The sequence below is a fragment of the Elgaria multicarinata genome, chromosome 4 (genome assembly GCF_023053635.1).
Source record: "Elgaria multicarinata webbii isolate HBS135686 ecotype San Diego chromosome 4, rElgMul1.1.pri, whole genome shotgun sequence".
NCBI lineage: Eukaryota > Metazoa > Chordata > Lepidosauria > Squamata > Anguidae > Elgaria > Elgaria multicarinata.
This window is the reverse complement of record NC_086174.1, coordinates 42,690,038-42,707,214: the sequence shown is the minus strand read 5'-3', so window position 1 is coordinate 42,707,214 and position 17,177 is coordinate 42,690,038. Positions and strand designations below refer to the sequence as shown.

At 39.2% G+C, this 17,177-nt stretch overlaps 1 protein-coding gene across 1 annotated transcript in view; it reads left to right on the top strand.

Moving 5' to 3' along the window:
• The window catches only part of PPP1CB (protein phosphatase 1 catalytic subunit beta), a 50,462-nt gene extending 35,133 nt beyond the window's left edge, over nucleotides 1-15,329 (top strand). Inside the window, exons 5-8 of the mRNA XM_063124165.1 lie at nucleotides 9,406-9,477; nucleotides 10,820-10,971; nucleotides 11,443-11,577; nucleotides 12,257-15,329. Coding sequence (XP_062980235.1) covers nucleotides 9,406-9,477; nucleotides 10,820-10,971; nucleotides 11,443-11,577; nucleotides 12,257-12,361 — 464 coding nt within the window. The 3' untranslated portion in view covers nucleotides 12,362-15,329. The remainder of the gene's footprint in view (nucleotides 1-9,405; nucleotides 9,478-10,819; nucleotides 10,972-11,442; nucleotides 11,578-12,256) is intronic.
• Nucleotides 15,330-17,177: the final 1,848 nt, after the last annotated feature.

Sequence of the window (17,177 nt, the reverse complement as noted above, 5' to 3'; positions counted from 1 at the left end):
TTTCCCCTTGCCGAGCAAACCTGCTGCTGCTGCTTGTTGTTGTTGTTGCTGCCGCCTCCTGCAATCCTGGGGCTGCAATCCTGGGCATGCCTCTCTGGAAAAAAGCCTCATACAGACCTGCACAGGATTGCCCTGTTAAAAGTATGGGGAGGGGGGGGGGAGACTGCTTAGGCTTCCTGCTGATTTTAAAACTGGATTCTAGGTCTACTGCAAATTAGATCCTGGCTTCTCATGTTTTGGACTACAATTCCCATAAGCCCTCACCAACACAGCCAATGAGTTGTAGTCCAAAATATATATTGAGGGTAAAATCCAAGGTAAATCCTACTTAGAGTAGACCCACTGAAATGAATGGAACTTAACTTGGTCAAAACTTACATAAGTCTTATTCATGTCAATGGGTCTGCACTACATAGGACTCATGTGGGATTCTACCCTCTGTTGCCTACCTCACTTAGAATCATAGAATAGTAGAATTGGAAGGGGCCTAAAAGGCCATTGAGTCCAACCCCCTGCTCAATGCAGGAATCCACTCTACAGCATACTTGACAGATGCTTGTCCAGCTGCCTCTTGAAGGCCTTTAGTGTGGGAGAGCACTTAACCTCCCTAGGTAACTGATTCCATTGTCGCACTGCTCTAACAGTCAAGAAATTTTTCCTGATGTCCAGTTGGAATCTGTTTTCCTTTAACTTGAGCCCGTTATTCCGTGTCCTGCACTCTGGGAGGATCGAGAAGAGATCCTGGCCCTCCTCTGTGTGACAACCTTTTAAGTATTTGAAGAGTGCTATCATCTCTCCCCTCAATCTTCTCTTTTCCACGCTAAATATGCCCAGTTCTTTCAGTTTCTCTTCATAGGGCTTTGTTTCTAGACCCATGATCATCCTGGTTGCCTCCTCTGTCTGCGTCCTTCTTGAAGTGTGGTGCCCAGAACTGGACGCAATACTCCAGATGAGGCCTAACTAGGGCCGAATAGAGAGGAACCAGCACCTCACTTGATTTGGAAACTATACTTTTATTAATGCAGCTCAAAATAACATTTGCCTTTTTTGCAGCCATATCGTATTGTTGGCTCATATTCAGCTTGTGATCTACAACAATTCCAAGATTCTTCTCATTTTTAGTATTGCTGAGCCAAGTATCCCCCCCCCATCTTGCAACAGTTCATTTGGTTTCTTTTTCCTCGGTGTAGAACTTGGCATTTATTCCTATTAAATTTCATGCTGTTGTTTCCAGCCCAGCGCTGCAGCCTATCAAGTTCACTTTCAACTTTGATTCTGTGTTCCAGGGTATAGCTATCCCACCCAATTTTGGCTTAGCCTACCTCACAGGGTTGTTGGAGGGGGGGCTAGGAAGGGGAGATGTTATTTCTGCCCTGAGCTCCTGGGAAGGAACAGAAGTACCATAGATGCCTTACGCCAGGTCAGATGATTTCATCACCTATTCCGCTATTATATGTTTTCTACTCTAACTGCCAGCAAAAAAGTTACCTTCTTTCCAGCAGGCTATCTGAAAGCACACCCAAGTCATATGTAATATGCACATTTGATTTTTAAAAGATTTAGAAAGTAATGCTTCCAAAAACTGCATTAGCCTTTTATGCTGCAACATTACACTATTGGCTCACATTGAGAAATTGATCAAAAATGGTCACCTTCTTTCCAGCAGACCCAAGTCATATGTAATATGCACATCTGATATTTAAAAGATTTAGAAAGTAATGCTTCCAAAAACTGCATTAGCTTTTTGTGTGGCTTTTATTCCTGTGTGTCGTTTATTACATACTAACCCTGTTCAAAAGGCATGCTAAACCACAGTGGTTAAGCATTTTGAGCTAAACATTATGGCTTAGAGTGTCATGTGAACCATGACAATTGATGGAATGAGACCCTTACTCATTAATCCAGTGGTGGTGTCTTCTTCGGCCTTCATTGTAGTTGGTGGAATGACTTTTCTTTTTTTAAAAAAATCCCTTCGGTTGATTTTTAATTATTATTGTTTTGCCCTAGAGCCTCAATGTTATTATGTAAACCATTGGTTTTTTGTTTATTGAATATAATATATAGGGTGGCCATCTTGATTTGTAAGCATGCTCAGTAGTGCCTCCTCCCCCCCACCTGCCTCAGCTATATTGGAACATTGAGAGAAAATGGCTGCCTCCTCTAGCAAATATTGTCAGTGTCTTCTCAGAAGTACGTCCCATTGAATGTAATGGTCTTATTCCCTGGAAAGTGTGTAGGGGATTGTAGCTTTTTCCACACTCAGTACACAGAAATGGTTTTTCACCTCGGTGAATTTATTTATTTATTTATTTATTACATTTTTATACCGCCCAATAGCCGAAGCTCTCTTTGATGTAAAGTAAGGGTGAACATAATTTTAAAGCTTTCCCACACTCTACACATTTTTATAGTTTCTCCCCTGTGTGGGTTCTTTGATGTCTACTCAAGGTCCCACTAGAGCTGAAACTTTCCCCACAGCCCATACATTTATATGGCTTCTTTCCTGTGTGGTCATCCGTTACACAAAACCATGAAATTCCATAAACAAAAAACCTACGGTTTACAAAACAACGTTATAGGCTGTACAGTTTTCAACCAAACTCCAAAAAGCAGGGAAATTGAGAGTTAAGGCTCACAGGCCTATAACGCCACATCCTCCCTAAGGAGGCAGAAAGTGCCAGTGAAATTCTCATTCTCCCAAAGCAGATATAAACCATGAGGACAGGATGGAGAATAGGATATGCAGAGGTGACTGTGGGGTTGTGGAAAACTGATGACGAACAACTTAGGGCCACCTACTTTTTGTTTGTTTATTTATTTATTACATTTCTATACCGCCCAATAGCCGGAGCTCTCTGGGCAGTTTAGAGCAGCCCTTCCCCAACCTGGTGCCCTCCAAAGATGTTGGACTACAACTCCCATCATTGCAAGTCAGTATGTCCCATGGACAGGAATGCTGCGACTTGTACTCTCAAACATGTGGAGAGGTGACTATGGGATTCTGGAAAACTGATCGGGGAATGTTGTTCTAGAGCAGCCTTTCTCAACCTGGGGCGCTCCAAATGTGTTGGACTACAACTCCCAGAATGCCCCAGCCAGCTGGCTGGGGCATTCTGGGAGATGCAGTCCAACACATCTGGAGTGCCCCAGGTTGAGAACCACTGTTCTAGAGCAAGGGCAGGCAAAATGTAGCTCTCTAGATGTTTTAGCATTCAATTCATAAAAGTCTCTGTCAGCATGGACAGTGATCAAGAATGCTGTGACCGCAGAAGAATGCTGTGACCGCAGAGGATTTTTCTTAGTGTTCAGCAGTGTGAGATCAAAGGCAGAGCTACCACCTAATAGATTCATGTGTAAGGAAGGATTATTTTAAAAACTATTGATGAAAATGATTTTCGTCCTCACCATAACATGGGAGTTGCAGCGCAGCACATCTGGACAGCACCAGGCTGGAGAAGGATGGTTTATACTTGGGTCCTATACATGTCTTCTCAGAAGCCAGTGCCACTGAGTTTACTAGGGCTTCCCCCCAAGTGGTATAGGATTGCAAACTAATCTCATTTGAAAGGAGTTCAAGACACCCAAACTAATCCTTTTCTGTTCCTCTGTCACGCTGATGAGATGATGTATTGTGGAGGGATTGTGGGGAGTGAACAGTATATTTTGTATGAACACATTTTAAGAAAAAAATTGGTTCTTTGAAGGGCAGGGTATTTACGAAAAGCTGAAAGTGCCAGCTCTTGCTCTGGTTCTACATCTCCAACAAATAGTGCCCCTTCTGTTATCAGTCGTGCTGCTCTATGCGAGATGTGTGTGAGAAAAAAATATTGCGCAGCCCCTGTATTTGGTAAGGATATAGAACAGCATTCCCTCTCCTGCTGTCCCAGCTTTCCTGACCATGGGACATACTGACTTGCAATGATGGGAGTTGTAGTCTAACACCTTTGGAGGGCACCAGGTTGGGGAAGGGCTGCACTAAAAAAAAAAATAGAAGTAGGTGGCCCTAAGTTGTTCGTCATCAGTTTTCCACAACCCCACAGTCACCTCTGCATATCCTATTCTCCATCCTGTCCTCATGGTTTATATCTGCTTTGGGAGAATGAGAATTTCACTGGCACTTTCTGCCTCCTTAGGGAGGATGTGGCGTTATAGGCCTGTGAGCCTTAACTCTCAATTTCCCTGCTTTTTGGAGTTTGGTTGAAAACTGTACAGCCTATAACGTTGTTTTGTAAACCGTAGGTTTTTTGTTTATGGAATAGATACTCTCATTTAGAGGTGACCAAAGAGATTTATGCATTTGTTTCATTTACTCTTCAAAACAAGGTACTGGTTTTAAAAAAGAAAGAAAGATACCATGGTTATTAGACCTGTGAACTATCCATCCCAGATAATAAAGTGCATATTAGCTGAAAAATATTTTGCCAAGCAGGTTTTCATCATATATATATATATATACTTGCTATATTTATTTTTGTTCTCTGGGTGGCTCACAAACAAATGATAAAAGTATAATTAAAATGCAGTATAATACAATACGAAATACTGCATAACTATCACAAAACAACTTGCAGTCTAAAAATTTCCAGGAGAGAGAAAAATAAAACACGATGACTGAACATTTCCAAACATATAAGTAGTGGTTTAAAACAGTAAAATCACACACAGGTTTGGGTAGGGCTGTGTATAAGTGTGGAACAAAGTGATATTCCTGGTATCCTGGTCCCAAGCTCTAACAGGCTTTAAATGTGAAATCAAGCACTTTGAATTGGGCCCAGAAATGGACTAGGAGCAAGTGTGCTGATTATACAGCACTATTATAATATATTCAAATTGGTTAGTAGTCTGGTTAGCAGTCTTGCCATCCTGTTTTAGATAAACTGCAGTTTCTGGACTGTTTTCGGATATATTGCACTAATCTAAATTGGAAGTTACCAGAGCATGGGTAACTGTGGCCAAACTGTCTTCATCCAGGTATGACCACAGCTGGTGTATCAGGCAAAGCTGATAAAAGGCGCTCTGAGCCACAGAACTTCTAGAGACCGTGCTGGATCAGTAAGCACTCTCAAACTGTGAACCTGTTCCTTCAAGGGGAGTTCAGCGTACTCTAGAACAAGCTGAATATCACTCATCTGGGTTGTGCCAGCATTGAGATGAGGCATTGGTTAACTTGGATTTCCTTTATAAATTGTTAGTGGGTTAGTTATGTAAATAAACGTTTTGGGGTTAAGTAGCACTGTCACTTTCAGATTGAAGAATGGTGACCACATTAGTACCCCACTGTTTTGCCATCTGGGGCATCATAATTGCATACAACAGTTGCTGTGTTTCCTTATACTCTCCTTGTGGAAGAGAAGTGCTTGTCTGCAGGGAGTGGGAGGTCTCAGGGGAAGGCCTGCCTTGTAAGACTACTAAGTAGTGCCATTTGTGTCTACTAAGCTACTGCTGTTACAGGGCCTAGAGCAAAACTCTTTTGAAGCCTTAGAGTTCTGCTTGCTTTATGCTAGGGAGCTGACTGCAGAATGACTCTAGCTGCAGAATGAGTCTAGCGGGCAAGTGGTATCTTCAGTGAAGTAAAAGTAGAAGGTAATACTACTTATAATGTGCCTTAATATTGCTGTAAGGTAAGTGAGCACTTCTGTATTGCTAGGAAATCTACACTCAGTCCAATCTTGAAAGGGTTTTACAAAGATTCAAACCGCTTAAAAATTATGGCTCCCAAAAAAATTTAAAAATTATGGCTCCCAAGTGGGAGCTGTCAGAAAACAGTTATTAAAAATTTCTTGCTTTGTGTTTTACATGGTGCTCATGATTACAAACTGGGATATGCAGGGCTGTCAGGCACATACTGCACTCATGTGGACCACTGCATAGGTTAAGAGTCTCTTTGAGCTACCTCTTGGAGTACTGACAAGGGAAGCTCCTTCACCAAGAGTATAAAAGTTGATACGGCCCTTTGGAATTGTTTCACTGACATAATCTAAGGTGTTCTGCTGTTAATTGGCATCTCTGATGCTTTTGTATTGGATAGTGGCAGGTTGTATTGAAGACTGCTTATAACTTTGAAATGAACATAGTGGGTAAAATTCAACAGCATAGATTCACCAGAAAAACAGACACTGTTAGCAAAATTGATTCCCTCTACCCCTGTAGCCCTTCTTTGTCCCCAAATCTGCTCCAGAGGGTTGGAGGGTGCTCAGGGGGGAGGAGAGGGAACGGAAATCCCATTATGTGAGCAGTCTTCCACTTGCATGACTTTGAATATTGCCCAGTTGAGCATTAGCTTGAAAGTAAGCACTCTACTGAACTGGAGTGCAAACAGAGTATGACTTGGAAGCTACCACCAAATCTGGAGTCATCGCATGGGACTTTTAATTCTTGTTGAAATTATTTTATTTTATTTTTTTAAAAAAACTTCATATTTGCTGTTGATTTATTTGCTGTTTTACTTGGTCAATCCAATATCTATTTTACACTCCATCTTGTAGGCTGCAATATTTATTTATGGAGACATAATTCAGTTTCCTTATGTGTTGTTCTCATGTTCCCACATAGTGTCAAGCATCTTAGTTATTGAATAGGTATTATTGTTCAACTATTTCAGTTGAATATAAGAGAATACATTTCACAACATGGGAATGAAAAATGTAGGACACATCTAAAATGACGAGTATTGCCTCCAAACATGTTTTCAGGTTTTGACAGAAGAGAACCAAGTTTCACTACTGAGCTACACTATAGGTATAAGGTGGATGCCTTTCTAAAACTATATTGTGCATTTTTGCATAGTTAACTTGAGGGGGAAATACCCTGGGGCATCTAGTAAAGTCAGTAAAGCCGTGCAACATAGTGTTAAAAAAACTTTTAAAAATATGCAGGTTAAATTTCAGTGTCTTGCCTTGTTTATCCTAAATGTTGACATTCATAACTTGACTCACATAGGTGCATTGACAACCATAGTCCCAAATGTTGATGATCTAGCTTTCTAAGTGTTTCTATTGAGTATACTTGTTTGTCTTGAGATGGGTCCCCTCACTTGCTTAAATGCGGTCTTGTGGTTTCACTCCCTTTTTCAGCACTTCACTTTCCCTCTCTCTCTCTGTTTAATATGAACAGAGAGAGAAAAAGCTCCATAACTTAGTTTCTGTGGATGATGATAAAACATGATTTTTCTAATCTCTTTGATTGCTGTGGGGTTTTTCCTTTGTGTGTTATCAAGTACAAATTCATTTTCAACATGATGGGTTGTTAGTGTTGCACTGCTGTAATTGCCCATGCTAGCTCTCTAATTTCAGTAGTTGTTTAAATGCCTATTATTATTCATTCCTCTTAAAGACCCATTACTTGCATAGGATGCAATACTCTTCTTAGAAGAGGTTTATTTTTTTGCAGGCATTCCTTTTTTTTTGCTTTTTAGTCAGTTATTGAAAATATGAATGCATTTGGTGTTCCTTTGGCTGTGTTTAAACTGTACATCTTGTGTCCTGCTGGTGCCTAACTTTAACCAAGCCCCCTTTTAGGTGCAATATTATGCATGTCTATTTAGAAGTAAGTCCCATTGAGTTCAATGAGATTTACTCCCAGGTAAGTGCGCACAGGATTCCATCCTTAGGATATTTTTCTATTGCAAGTTTTGTCTTGATCCCAACTATGCCCAGTGGCTATTTTAGTGATGGTCACCCATTCGGACAGCTTTAAAAGGTGTTATGTAGGATAAGGCTATCAATGGCTACTAGAAAGCTTCAGCTATGGGGCAGTATATAAATGTAATAGTAGTAGTAGTAGTAGTAGTTCTGCTGGCTATATGCTACCTCCAGTATCAGAGGCAGTATGTCTATGTACACCAGTTGTTTGGGAACATAGGAAGGAAGGGTCATGTTGCACCCATGTCCTGCTTGTGGGTTTCCTGTGGGCAGATATTTGGCCACTCTGTGAACAGAATGCTGGACTAGACAGACCCTTGGTCTGATTCAGCATAGCTCTTCTTATGTTCTTAGATATTAATGTCTTACAATTTTAATCTATTCTTTATTTGTGTACAGCTTGACAAGCTATTAGTTGTGTGCATGTTCTTGGAAGTACACGTAGCAAAATTTCCTTTTCCTTTTCCTTTCTGAACTATGACTCCCTTGTGCTGCATTGGCTTCTGAAAGTTAAGGGAGGTTGTTTGGTTTCCAAACTACATTTCTAAGGGAGCTGCTGAAAAAGGCCCATTGGCTACGTGGATCTTGCTGTGGGGTGAGGTGGGGGAATGAGAGAGACAGAGAAGGAAAGAAAAAAAATCTTCACTGTAAATATATTTATATAAGGAGTGTTAATACCATGCTTTTCTCCCTTAGTCTCTTTGGCATAGGGGTGTCTTATTAAAAAAAATGCTGATCAAGGTGTAAAGTTTCTTGAGCATAACTTGCGCTGGGTACATGTTTTGGATACCTCATATAAATGCTCCATTAGTGAAGAACTGTGTAAATGTTTGCTTTGCTTTGAGCACACAAGTCAGGAAGTAGCTTCCCAGTACATTTGTGGAACACGTGTGTTGCGTGCCAAAATAACAGAAGAGGCTTGCAAAAGCAAACACTGATAGGCTTTTTAAAGGAGTCTCATCTCTTCCATATCTTTTATATATCAGTCATACCAGTTAGATTCTGGCACACCAGTACTAAATGCAGTCCAGATTACTGTTTTTGCCTTTCATTGCTTAAGTTGGAAAACCATCCTTCTCCCACTTAAACACTGTAAAAATGTACAGGATTTAGTATAGAATAAAAACAATTTTTAAAACCTATATGTAGGTTGGAGGCTATTGTGTATTAACTGCCTTTTAAATTAGAGATTCTTATTTAGTGGAATATTTTTATTGTTCACAGAAGTAAATTATATTGCATCTGTTTAATGATGAAAAGAAAAAAACACTTAACTTAAATTCAAGCTCCTTAACTATGGGGAATGAGTATTTGCACACCATAAGTGGTTCTAGCTGTATCAAAGAACGCAGCAGTCAAATGGAGAAATCTTTGTACTTCTAACCATGCATGAATATTACCATGCAGTCTATGCCTGAACATTGAGAACACAGTTAGATACTCTCTGTTAGCAGAGCTATATGATGGAGCTTAATTTTATATCCATTTGTAAAATGTTGGAGATGGCCCTTTCTCTAGGACTTCAATTCCTATCACTCAAAACTTTTTGTAGCATTTCAAAGGAGGGTGGGTTATATTTAGTAGTACAGTATCAGTTGTTGTAGTAGCCATTCAGTCATGTAGCACAATATAATTATAAATCAAGTTATATATGGCCAATCGTACTTCATTGCAGTAGGAAATACAGGAAGCTAGTACTGCCTAATTTCTTTTATTGATGACATTCCACAAACACAATGAGTTTAATGTTCATTGATGTTGGCAGGACTATCGCCAGATCTCCAATCAATGGAACAGATCAGAAGAATTATGAGACCCACAGATGTTCCTGACACAGGTGAGACCTACACAGATGGCTGCTCATTATAAATAAATTTGAAACTGTCTTATAATCTAGCAGTGGGAATGTAGAGCCATGTCTCTGCAATTGCAGTATTAAGTATCATGCTCAGAGGTCGTTAGTCTTCCAGTCCTAAGATTTGGAACCCCTATAATATGTGTGCCACTGGGAACTAAGCATCCATAGTTTCACCAATTGAGGATTGTAGACTTTAAGGTGCCCTGAAGACTTTTCCTAGTTCTGACCACTGTGGGTTGGATCCAGACCAAGTTAGTTGCATTTCTTTTCCATTGATTTCAGTGGGAACGAAATGCAGCTAACTTGGTCAGAATACTACATCCCTAATGCAATAAATTTCTTCTTAGGTTACTAGGGGAAGGAAGTGTTTGTATGTGAAAGAAAGATAGCGAGAGAGGATCCTGCCAAGCAATGTTGGTTATATCTGATTCAATGTAATCAGCTTCTTTTTAAACTATATTACTTTCTAGAACTTGGCTTGAAACAAATAAGATTGTAAAGCAGTGCTTACTGACTGTAGCCCTGGAAATTAGATATAGTAAAATACGTAAGTAAGTTCAAAGCACTTCACTTACTAAAATCCTGCGAGATAGGGGTTTGGACTCTTATAGGCCCCTTCCAACTCTACTATTCTATGATTCTAGGTCAGTATTATCCCTATGTTACACACGTGAGGCTAAGAAATACTGGCTTGCTTAAGGCTACTTACTGAGTCAGTGGCAGAAACAGAATTTCAGCAGAAGAATTCCTGACTTGAAGTTCAACCTGAGTCATTGTGTTAGGTAGTAGAAAGCTTCTGTTGCAGCCCTTATGCTACTCCAGCATATACAATTCTTTTTGGGAAGAAGAATTTAAGGAAACAGTACTTCAGGAGAATGAGACATTAGAGTTGCATCCGTCTACATGAGGCACCCAAAAGCAAAGACTTCTGAATTATTTATTTTTTGGATCTCCAAAACTTCACTAAATCATATGCATTCTAAGCTACATCTGCTTTCCCCTTTTATTGGAAAATGAGTAGCATTAGGGCTGCAACAGAACGTAAATATTTAAACTGTCCATACGGAAATGTTGCAATGTCAACTGAAATTTGTGTTTACTTATTAACTGATGAGACTTTAGAAATGAACAGGAGCTCCACTCCTGCTTCATTATGAGCTTCAGTCGTGCTTCATTAAAATCAGTAGAACAGGAGTTAATTCAGGTTTGATCATTTTTATGCCATCAAGTGTACACATAGCATGCTAGGTATATATCCTATTAAAGGTACATATTTGGACCCAGTTTCTAAGCTAGTGTGCATGCTTTCTCTCTTTCTAAGGCTTGCTCTGTGATCTGCTATGGTCTGATCCGGACAAGGATGTGCAAGGTTGGGGTGAAAATGACCGTGGAGTCTCTTTCACTTTTGGAGCTGATGTGGTCAGCAAATTCTTGAACCGTCATGATTTGGATTTGATTTGTCGAGCTCATCAGGTATGAACCTTCTACTTCTTAAATTCAGATCAATTTTTTTACGTTCTAGTTTCCACAGATCTGTCCTCTACATGCACAAAGTAGCATGGAATATTAATGTGAACCAGTCCAGATCTGGCTGAAAATATACTATTGAACCTTAAACTGTCCCTATTAAAGTACTATACCAGGTCCTGTCTGTGCACAGGGCTATCTGAATTTTGAGTCCTTGGTTTCTAAAATACATTTTTAAAAAGTTGGGAGGCTTTGTGTGGCTAATCCTGTGGCACAACTAATAATTCCTTAAAATTTATTTGTATTTTGCACTTTCTCATTGTTGTTCCTTTCATTATTTTGCTATCCAGAGTTAAATTGTATAGCATTCATTTTGCTATGTGGGTTCTCAAAAGACTAATGTTTACTGCGTAACGTGTCAGCTTAGATATCAGAAGAATTTTATATAAATCTTGGCTATGTTTTCCTCACCAACAGGTGGTTGAAGATGGCTATGAATTCTTTGCTAAACGACAGTTGGTAACCCTGTTTTCTGCTCCGAATTACTGTGGAGAGTTTGACAACGCTGGTGGCATGATGAGTGTGGATGAAACTCTGATGTGTTCTTTTCAGGTATGGTAAATTAGGATTCGGTGGGCTGATCTATTGCACTGTAGTGACAAGGTTTAATGTGACTGGTTCTTCGAAGCTGCCTTATTCAGAATCAGACCATTGCTTCATCTGATCCAGTATTATCTACTCTGACTAGCAGTGGTCCTCCAAAGTCTCCAGCAGAAGTCTTTCCCAGATCTTTTAACTGAGTAATGGCTGGGATTAAACATAGGACCATGTTTGCTTTAAGGTGGGTTCCTGCATTGAGCAGGGGGTTGGACTCATTCGCCTTTTAGGACTCTTCCAACTCCACTATTCTATGATCTGTGTAGAAAGCATGTGCCCTGTCCCTAAGCTCTTGTCCCTTCCTGATGAAATTATTCAGCAGAATGAGTTACTATATTCTTGTGATTAATTGTATTATGAGATTAATGGTTGCGAACCATCCAGAGAGCTTTGGTTATTGGTATAGAAATGTAATAAATACATTATCATCATCATCCATCATCTATTTAAAAAGCATCATAACTTTACATTGCACTGTACAAAGAGTGTATACATAAATATAATGACTTTTTGCACTTGCTTTGCACCTGCATATTGAAAAGCTGTTAGAATGGGAAGCCACCTCAGACATAGCAGACATTAGTGCCAGACATTAATGCTTTTTATAAGAGTTTTTCTCTCTCTTCCTTTTCAGATTCTGAAACCGTCTGAAAAGAAAGCAAAGTACCAATATGGTGGACTGAATTCTGGCCGTCCAGTCACTCCACCTCGCACAGCTAATCCTCCAAAGAAGAGGTGAAGAAAGGAACACAGTAGAAAAACCATCAGATCTATTAAGGACAAAACTCCATATATACAGTATATAATAAGTGTGCACTGTAAAACCATCCAGCCATTTGACACCCTTTATGATGTCACATCTTTAACTTAAAGAGACGGGTAAAGGATCTTTAATATTTTCTAGTTGACAGATGTGCAACACTGTATTGTAACAAGTATACTCCAAGTTCTAATAACCAACATAGAGTAAAATCAGATCTAAACAAATTATTTTGGTTGCATATTCACATCACCGTTTAAAAGTTGACCAACATCCCAATTTAGGCTTGATGTAATAGTTAATTCAGATGAGAGCATGATGTTTCATTTGTGTAATGTGGTCTTACTGTTGCTTGAGTGCTTTTATTTCTATTATTTTGTAGCTAGAATGATGGCAAAGTATCTAGTCATGTTCCTTGGCTGAAAATGAATTGTGAAGGGGTTTGAGGGGAGCAGCTACTGCTGTTCTCTCTCTTCCCAATAATCTTGCTGACTAATTGTGTGCCCCTCTAATAGGAGTATAGTGTCTAAAGACAAACAAAGCTCAAGCTAGTGAGTAATACTCCGTTTCCAGATAGCCCAGCAGTCAATGTTTCCCATGAGACCGAGAACTCCTTGCTTTTTATCTTAGATTGCCACAGATTGAATTGTGCACTGCACCATTTTAAACTAACATTACACTCACAATAGCACTTCATTTAATTAAAATAGGGCAAGAATGGTATTATTAGTTGGTAACTTGATTATGTGGTACCTTGCATTAGATTTTATTAGCATGAAACACCTTTTGGCATGCTTAGCTTCCTGGTAATGCCATACTTGCATTTAAAGTGCATTCTGCATCGCTCACCCAAACATGAAGATCCTTCCCTGAGAAGTCTTGAAAAGTTAGCCCTTGTCTCCTCCCTCCACCCCACCCCCTGGCCAGTGCTTCAGGAGGGTTATTTAAATGAATGTTGATAAGTGAGCAGTAGGTTAACTATGGCTGGTGGTGGCTGGACTGTCTAATATTGCCATGTGAATGTTCTACATGATTGTAAGGCTTATGTCACTAAAGATTATATCCTCCAGGTTTTCATGATCAAAGTTCATATACTATTGTAGAAACTTCTGCTTTGTAGTTCTAGTAGCAATAATTTCTGTACATGATTAGGAGTTGATGCAGTATTTCTTTTCCTGTTTTCCTTAAAGGGTTCATATTGACAAATGGCAAAGTGTAAAGATATGTGCAACATTTGTAAGAGGATAAAAATGGAAAGGCAGAGATTTCATTGGATAAAAATTCAAATTTTTATTGAATACTATTAAATTTATAACTTTCTTTACAAGGGAAGCTTCCAATTTATACCATTCTAAATGTGCAACAATAAATGTAAAACTCTTTAATATTGTCTTTGCAAATGTTAAATTGAGGGTTCTATTAACTTGCATTTTATGAAATGGCACGTATTATGCAAGATTTCTGGCAAAGTGAGGATTTCTTTTGAAGTTAAGTCTCTTTTCTAATTCCATTTTGTTTTAAACACATATTAAATGTAGTTTTTTCATTTAGTAAAGTTGTTTAATTGATTTGAAGTCTTGACTGGTTATTCCAAACTTTGTTCATGAAACCATTTGCCTTTGATGGCGTACAATAGGTGCCATGTGGACAAACACTTAATCTTAACACAAATATAAATGCTCATGAATGGACAGCCCTGTGATCCTGTTCTGAAATAATAGATCCCAGTTATGTATTAGAATAAATGTGCAATGCCAAGCAGCTGACAAAATGTTACCTGAAGATTAATGACTGACCATCAGTTGTTTCCCTGGTAATATTCCCATCTGACTGCAAAAGCGAGAGTTTCCTGAGCCATTACTATATGAAAAAAGAATACGCAGATGCCCACATGAGCGTGACAAGGTGGAGGCAGTGCTTTTCCATAACCAGCATTTTTATGTAAAATGGGTGATAATTTTGTTTTGTCTTTTTTACACTATAGGAATACTCATTTCAGAGAACGTATGGAAGCCCCAAATATGTTTAAAGTCAATAGTTTAATGTCTACAACTGGCTTTAATATTCTTCTGGGAAATGGCTGTTACTACGCTGTGCATGTAAAGCCTCTTGAAAGACAGCTTTACTTTTGGGTCAGCTGTAATTGGTATTCTTGCCACTGCCTCACATGTCACTTATTAATGTCTAATAATATATCTTGCAGTTTTAATATCAGTAAAACCAATGAATGGCTAAAACACCCACTTGTGATCTTTATCCTGTAAATAACATTACTGGAAGCATATTTTTTGAAACTACATAAAGACAGTTCATGATCAGCTTTTAGATTTTGTCCATGAATACAAATACTGCCCCTTGCTTATAGATGTTCAGAGTTTGGTTTAAAAGGTCAAGTGAGATGTGTCATTTTCTTGGCTTTGCAGTTTGCTTTAAATATTTGGCCATGGGTCTTTATCCTTTCTGTGTAACCAGGATAGAAGTAGTGATATATTGAGCATGATTCTAAATATTACTTTACTATCTGTTCTTTCCCCCTTTTCTTCTTGAATAAAAGGAAACAAAATCCTCTTACTGCCCCCATAAAGCTTGTGGTGTCACTTTTCAGTAGCATTCTCCCACACTTTACTGGTGAGTAACCTCTACTTGCTGGGGGGAGGCTTTAGTTCCTACCATTGTTCCATCAAAATGTGTCATGTAAGCAGTTTGCTTAAAGACTATCTTGTGCAATGAGGATGGTCTGCTGGATTCTTAAATAAAATTAGTTCACAGGATAGTTTTTGAACAATTTGTACAAAAGACCTGTTTTGTTTTGTTTTCACATGTGTGAATGCACAGAAATCGTTTGAAACCCATATTGTGGATGCAGAACATCACGTCTGAGCTGGCTATGTCTTGCCAGATTGGAAGAATATTGAGTTTTAGGAATAAATATTACTAAACCTCTTAATCCTGTATTCAAGACTCTTATTTTGCACATTTTACTTGATTCTATATTAGACCAACACACTTTTATAGACAGTTTCCTCGTTGCATCTACCTGTTAAGTCAGTTTGCCAGCCTCATGTTTCCAAAATGAACATGTAGCCTTAAATGTCACTGACTTTATTAGGTCTACTTTGAGACAGGGTAATATCTATTTTAAGTCATGCCTGGGAACCTGGCAGGGAGGTTAGACTATCCTTCCCCACAACCTGGCCATCCTGGGTGGGGATGATGGTACTTGTAGTCTAACATGTAAAAGGCAGGGTTGAACAAACATGAGGATGGCAGAGATAAAGTGTCCCTATTGAAACGTGTGTGTGTTGTTAAAGCAGAGCAAACCATTTAAGATGGATACAATACTTTTTGGCCCAAGGGAGGGTCATATTTGGTGTTGGCAGGGGCCCTGGGCACTGCATGTATACTCTGCCAGTGATGTTTGCACACATCCACTTTCATTTATTATAATTTCTTTCAGATCTACACTTTTAAATTGGTATCCTTCCACCTTTACTGTTTCTCCCAAGTAGGTGGTTTTGTTTAACTTTACAAGTTAATTAATTTTCTCTTTTCCTCAGATCTTCCCCTGCCCCTCCACCACAGTGAACTTTTAAAAAGTGTGCTCCGTGGTGCCTCCTGGCAGCAGCAGAGCAAAGAGTCAAAGAAGCTGCCAGGTCGTCTGCTAGGAGATGATCTGGCAGCCATGGATGGCTCTGTGTTTCTACCCTCTGACTATAACTCCTAGCATCATCACAGAAGTGAGAAGCTACTTTGCAAGTAAAAGGAGCAGGGAGGGGGAAAAGATGGGTTTTTGGGGGGAGGTGGCAGCTGCTTTTACAGCAGCAGCTAGGAGTCTTGTGTGGCTACAGCTGTGCACCCCTGATTTAAAGTCTGCAAATGTAAAGGGCATACTTCTTTAGAAACTTTCTCTAAGATTAAATCTAGAATTAAATCAGATTAAATTTTGTGAATTGCCCAGAGAGCTTTGACTATGGCACAGTATAGAAAATAAACAGAGAGGGCAACTTTCCTTGAAACACCCCCCACTCACATATTTAGGAAAATCTAAAACTGCTTTGAAGATTAAATACCCCCTAGGTATTTAACATTTCCCCTTTTCCATTAAAAAATCTGGTTGGGTGTTCCTCAGCAAATTCTAAGTGGACTGTTAACTTCAACATTTGATCTTCTGAAATTGACTAGTTAATTCTGGGAATTTGGGCATATGGTTGTATCTTCCACCATGCAGGTGTGAAGCAGGAGTGTTAAAATCTCTCCTCCAATTTCCTCATAGTTCTCTTCCCCCATGAAAGAGGCGTGTTTTTTCTCTTTCTATTGCACTTACCTCCATTGCTCTTCAGCCTCACTGTCTGCCAGTGCTTCCTGATCCAGAGGAATGATCTCATGATGTCTTCACCTGGGCTTTGATTGAAGTGTGAGCGGCTGAGGCCCGTGCATACATACTTAAAACACTGGATAAATAGGACTTTCTGTTACTGTGTGCTGTGATTGATATTAGTCATATCTATCGCTTTTAGCAAAGGCTGTTAGAAAATATACAAACCAGAGAAATGAATTACAAGAGAGGATTTGGAAGAGGTTTTAAAAGATAAAAAATTAGCTTGGTTAAATTATTGGCAATTAGAACAGTGGACCAAAAAGTGGGTAAGAGAAAATGGAGATTGTAGAGAATTGACGAAGTTTGAGGAATTAATAGTTAAAAAAGAAAATGATAAGGGAAAAAGAACAGCGTCAAAGGGGTTAATGAGTGAAATATATAGAATATTGTTGGAGAAAGGGTCGATGGATACTTCAG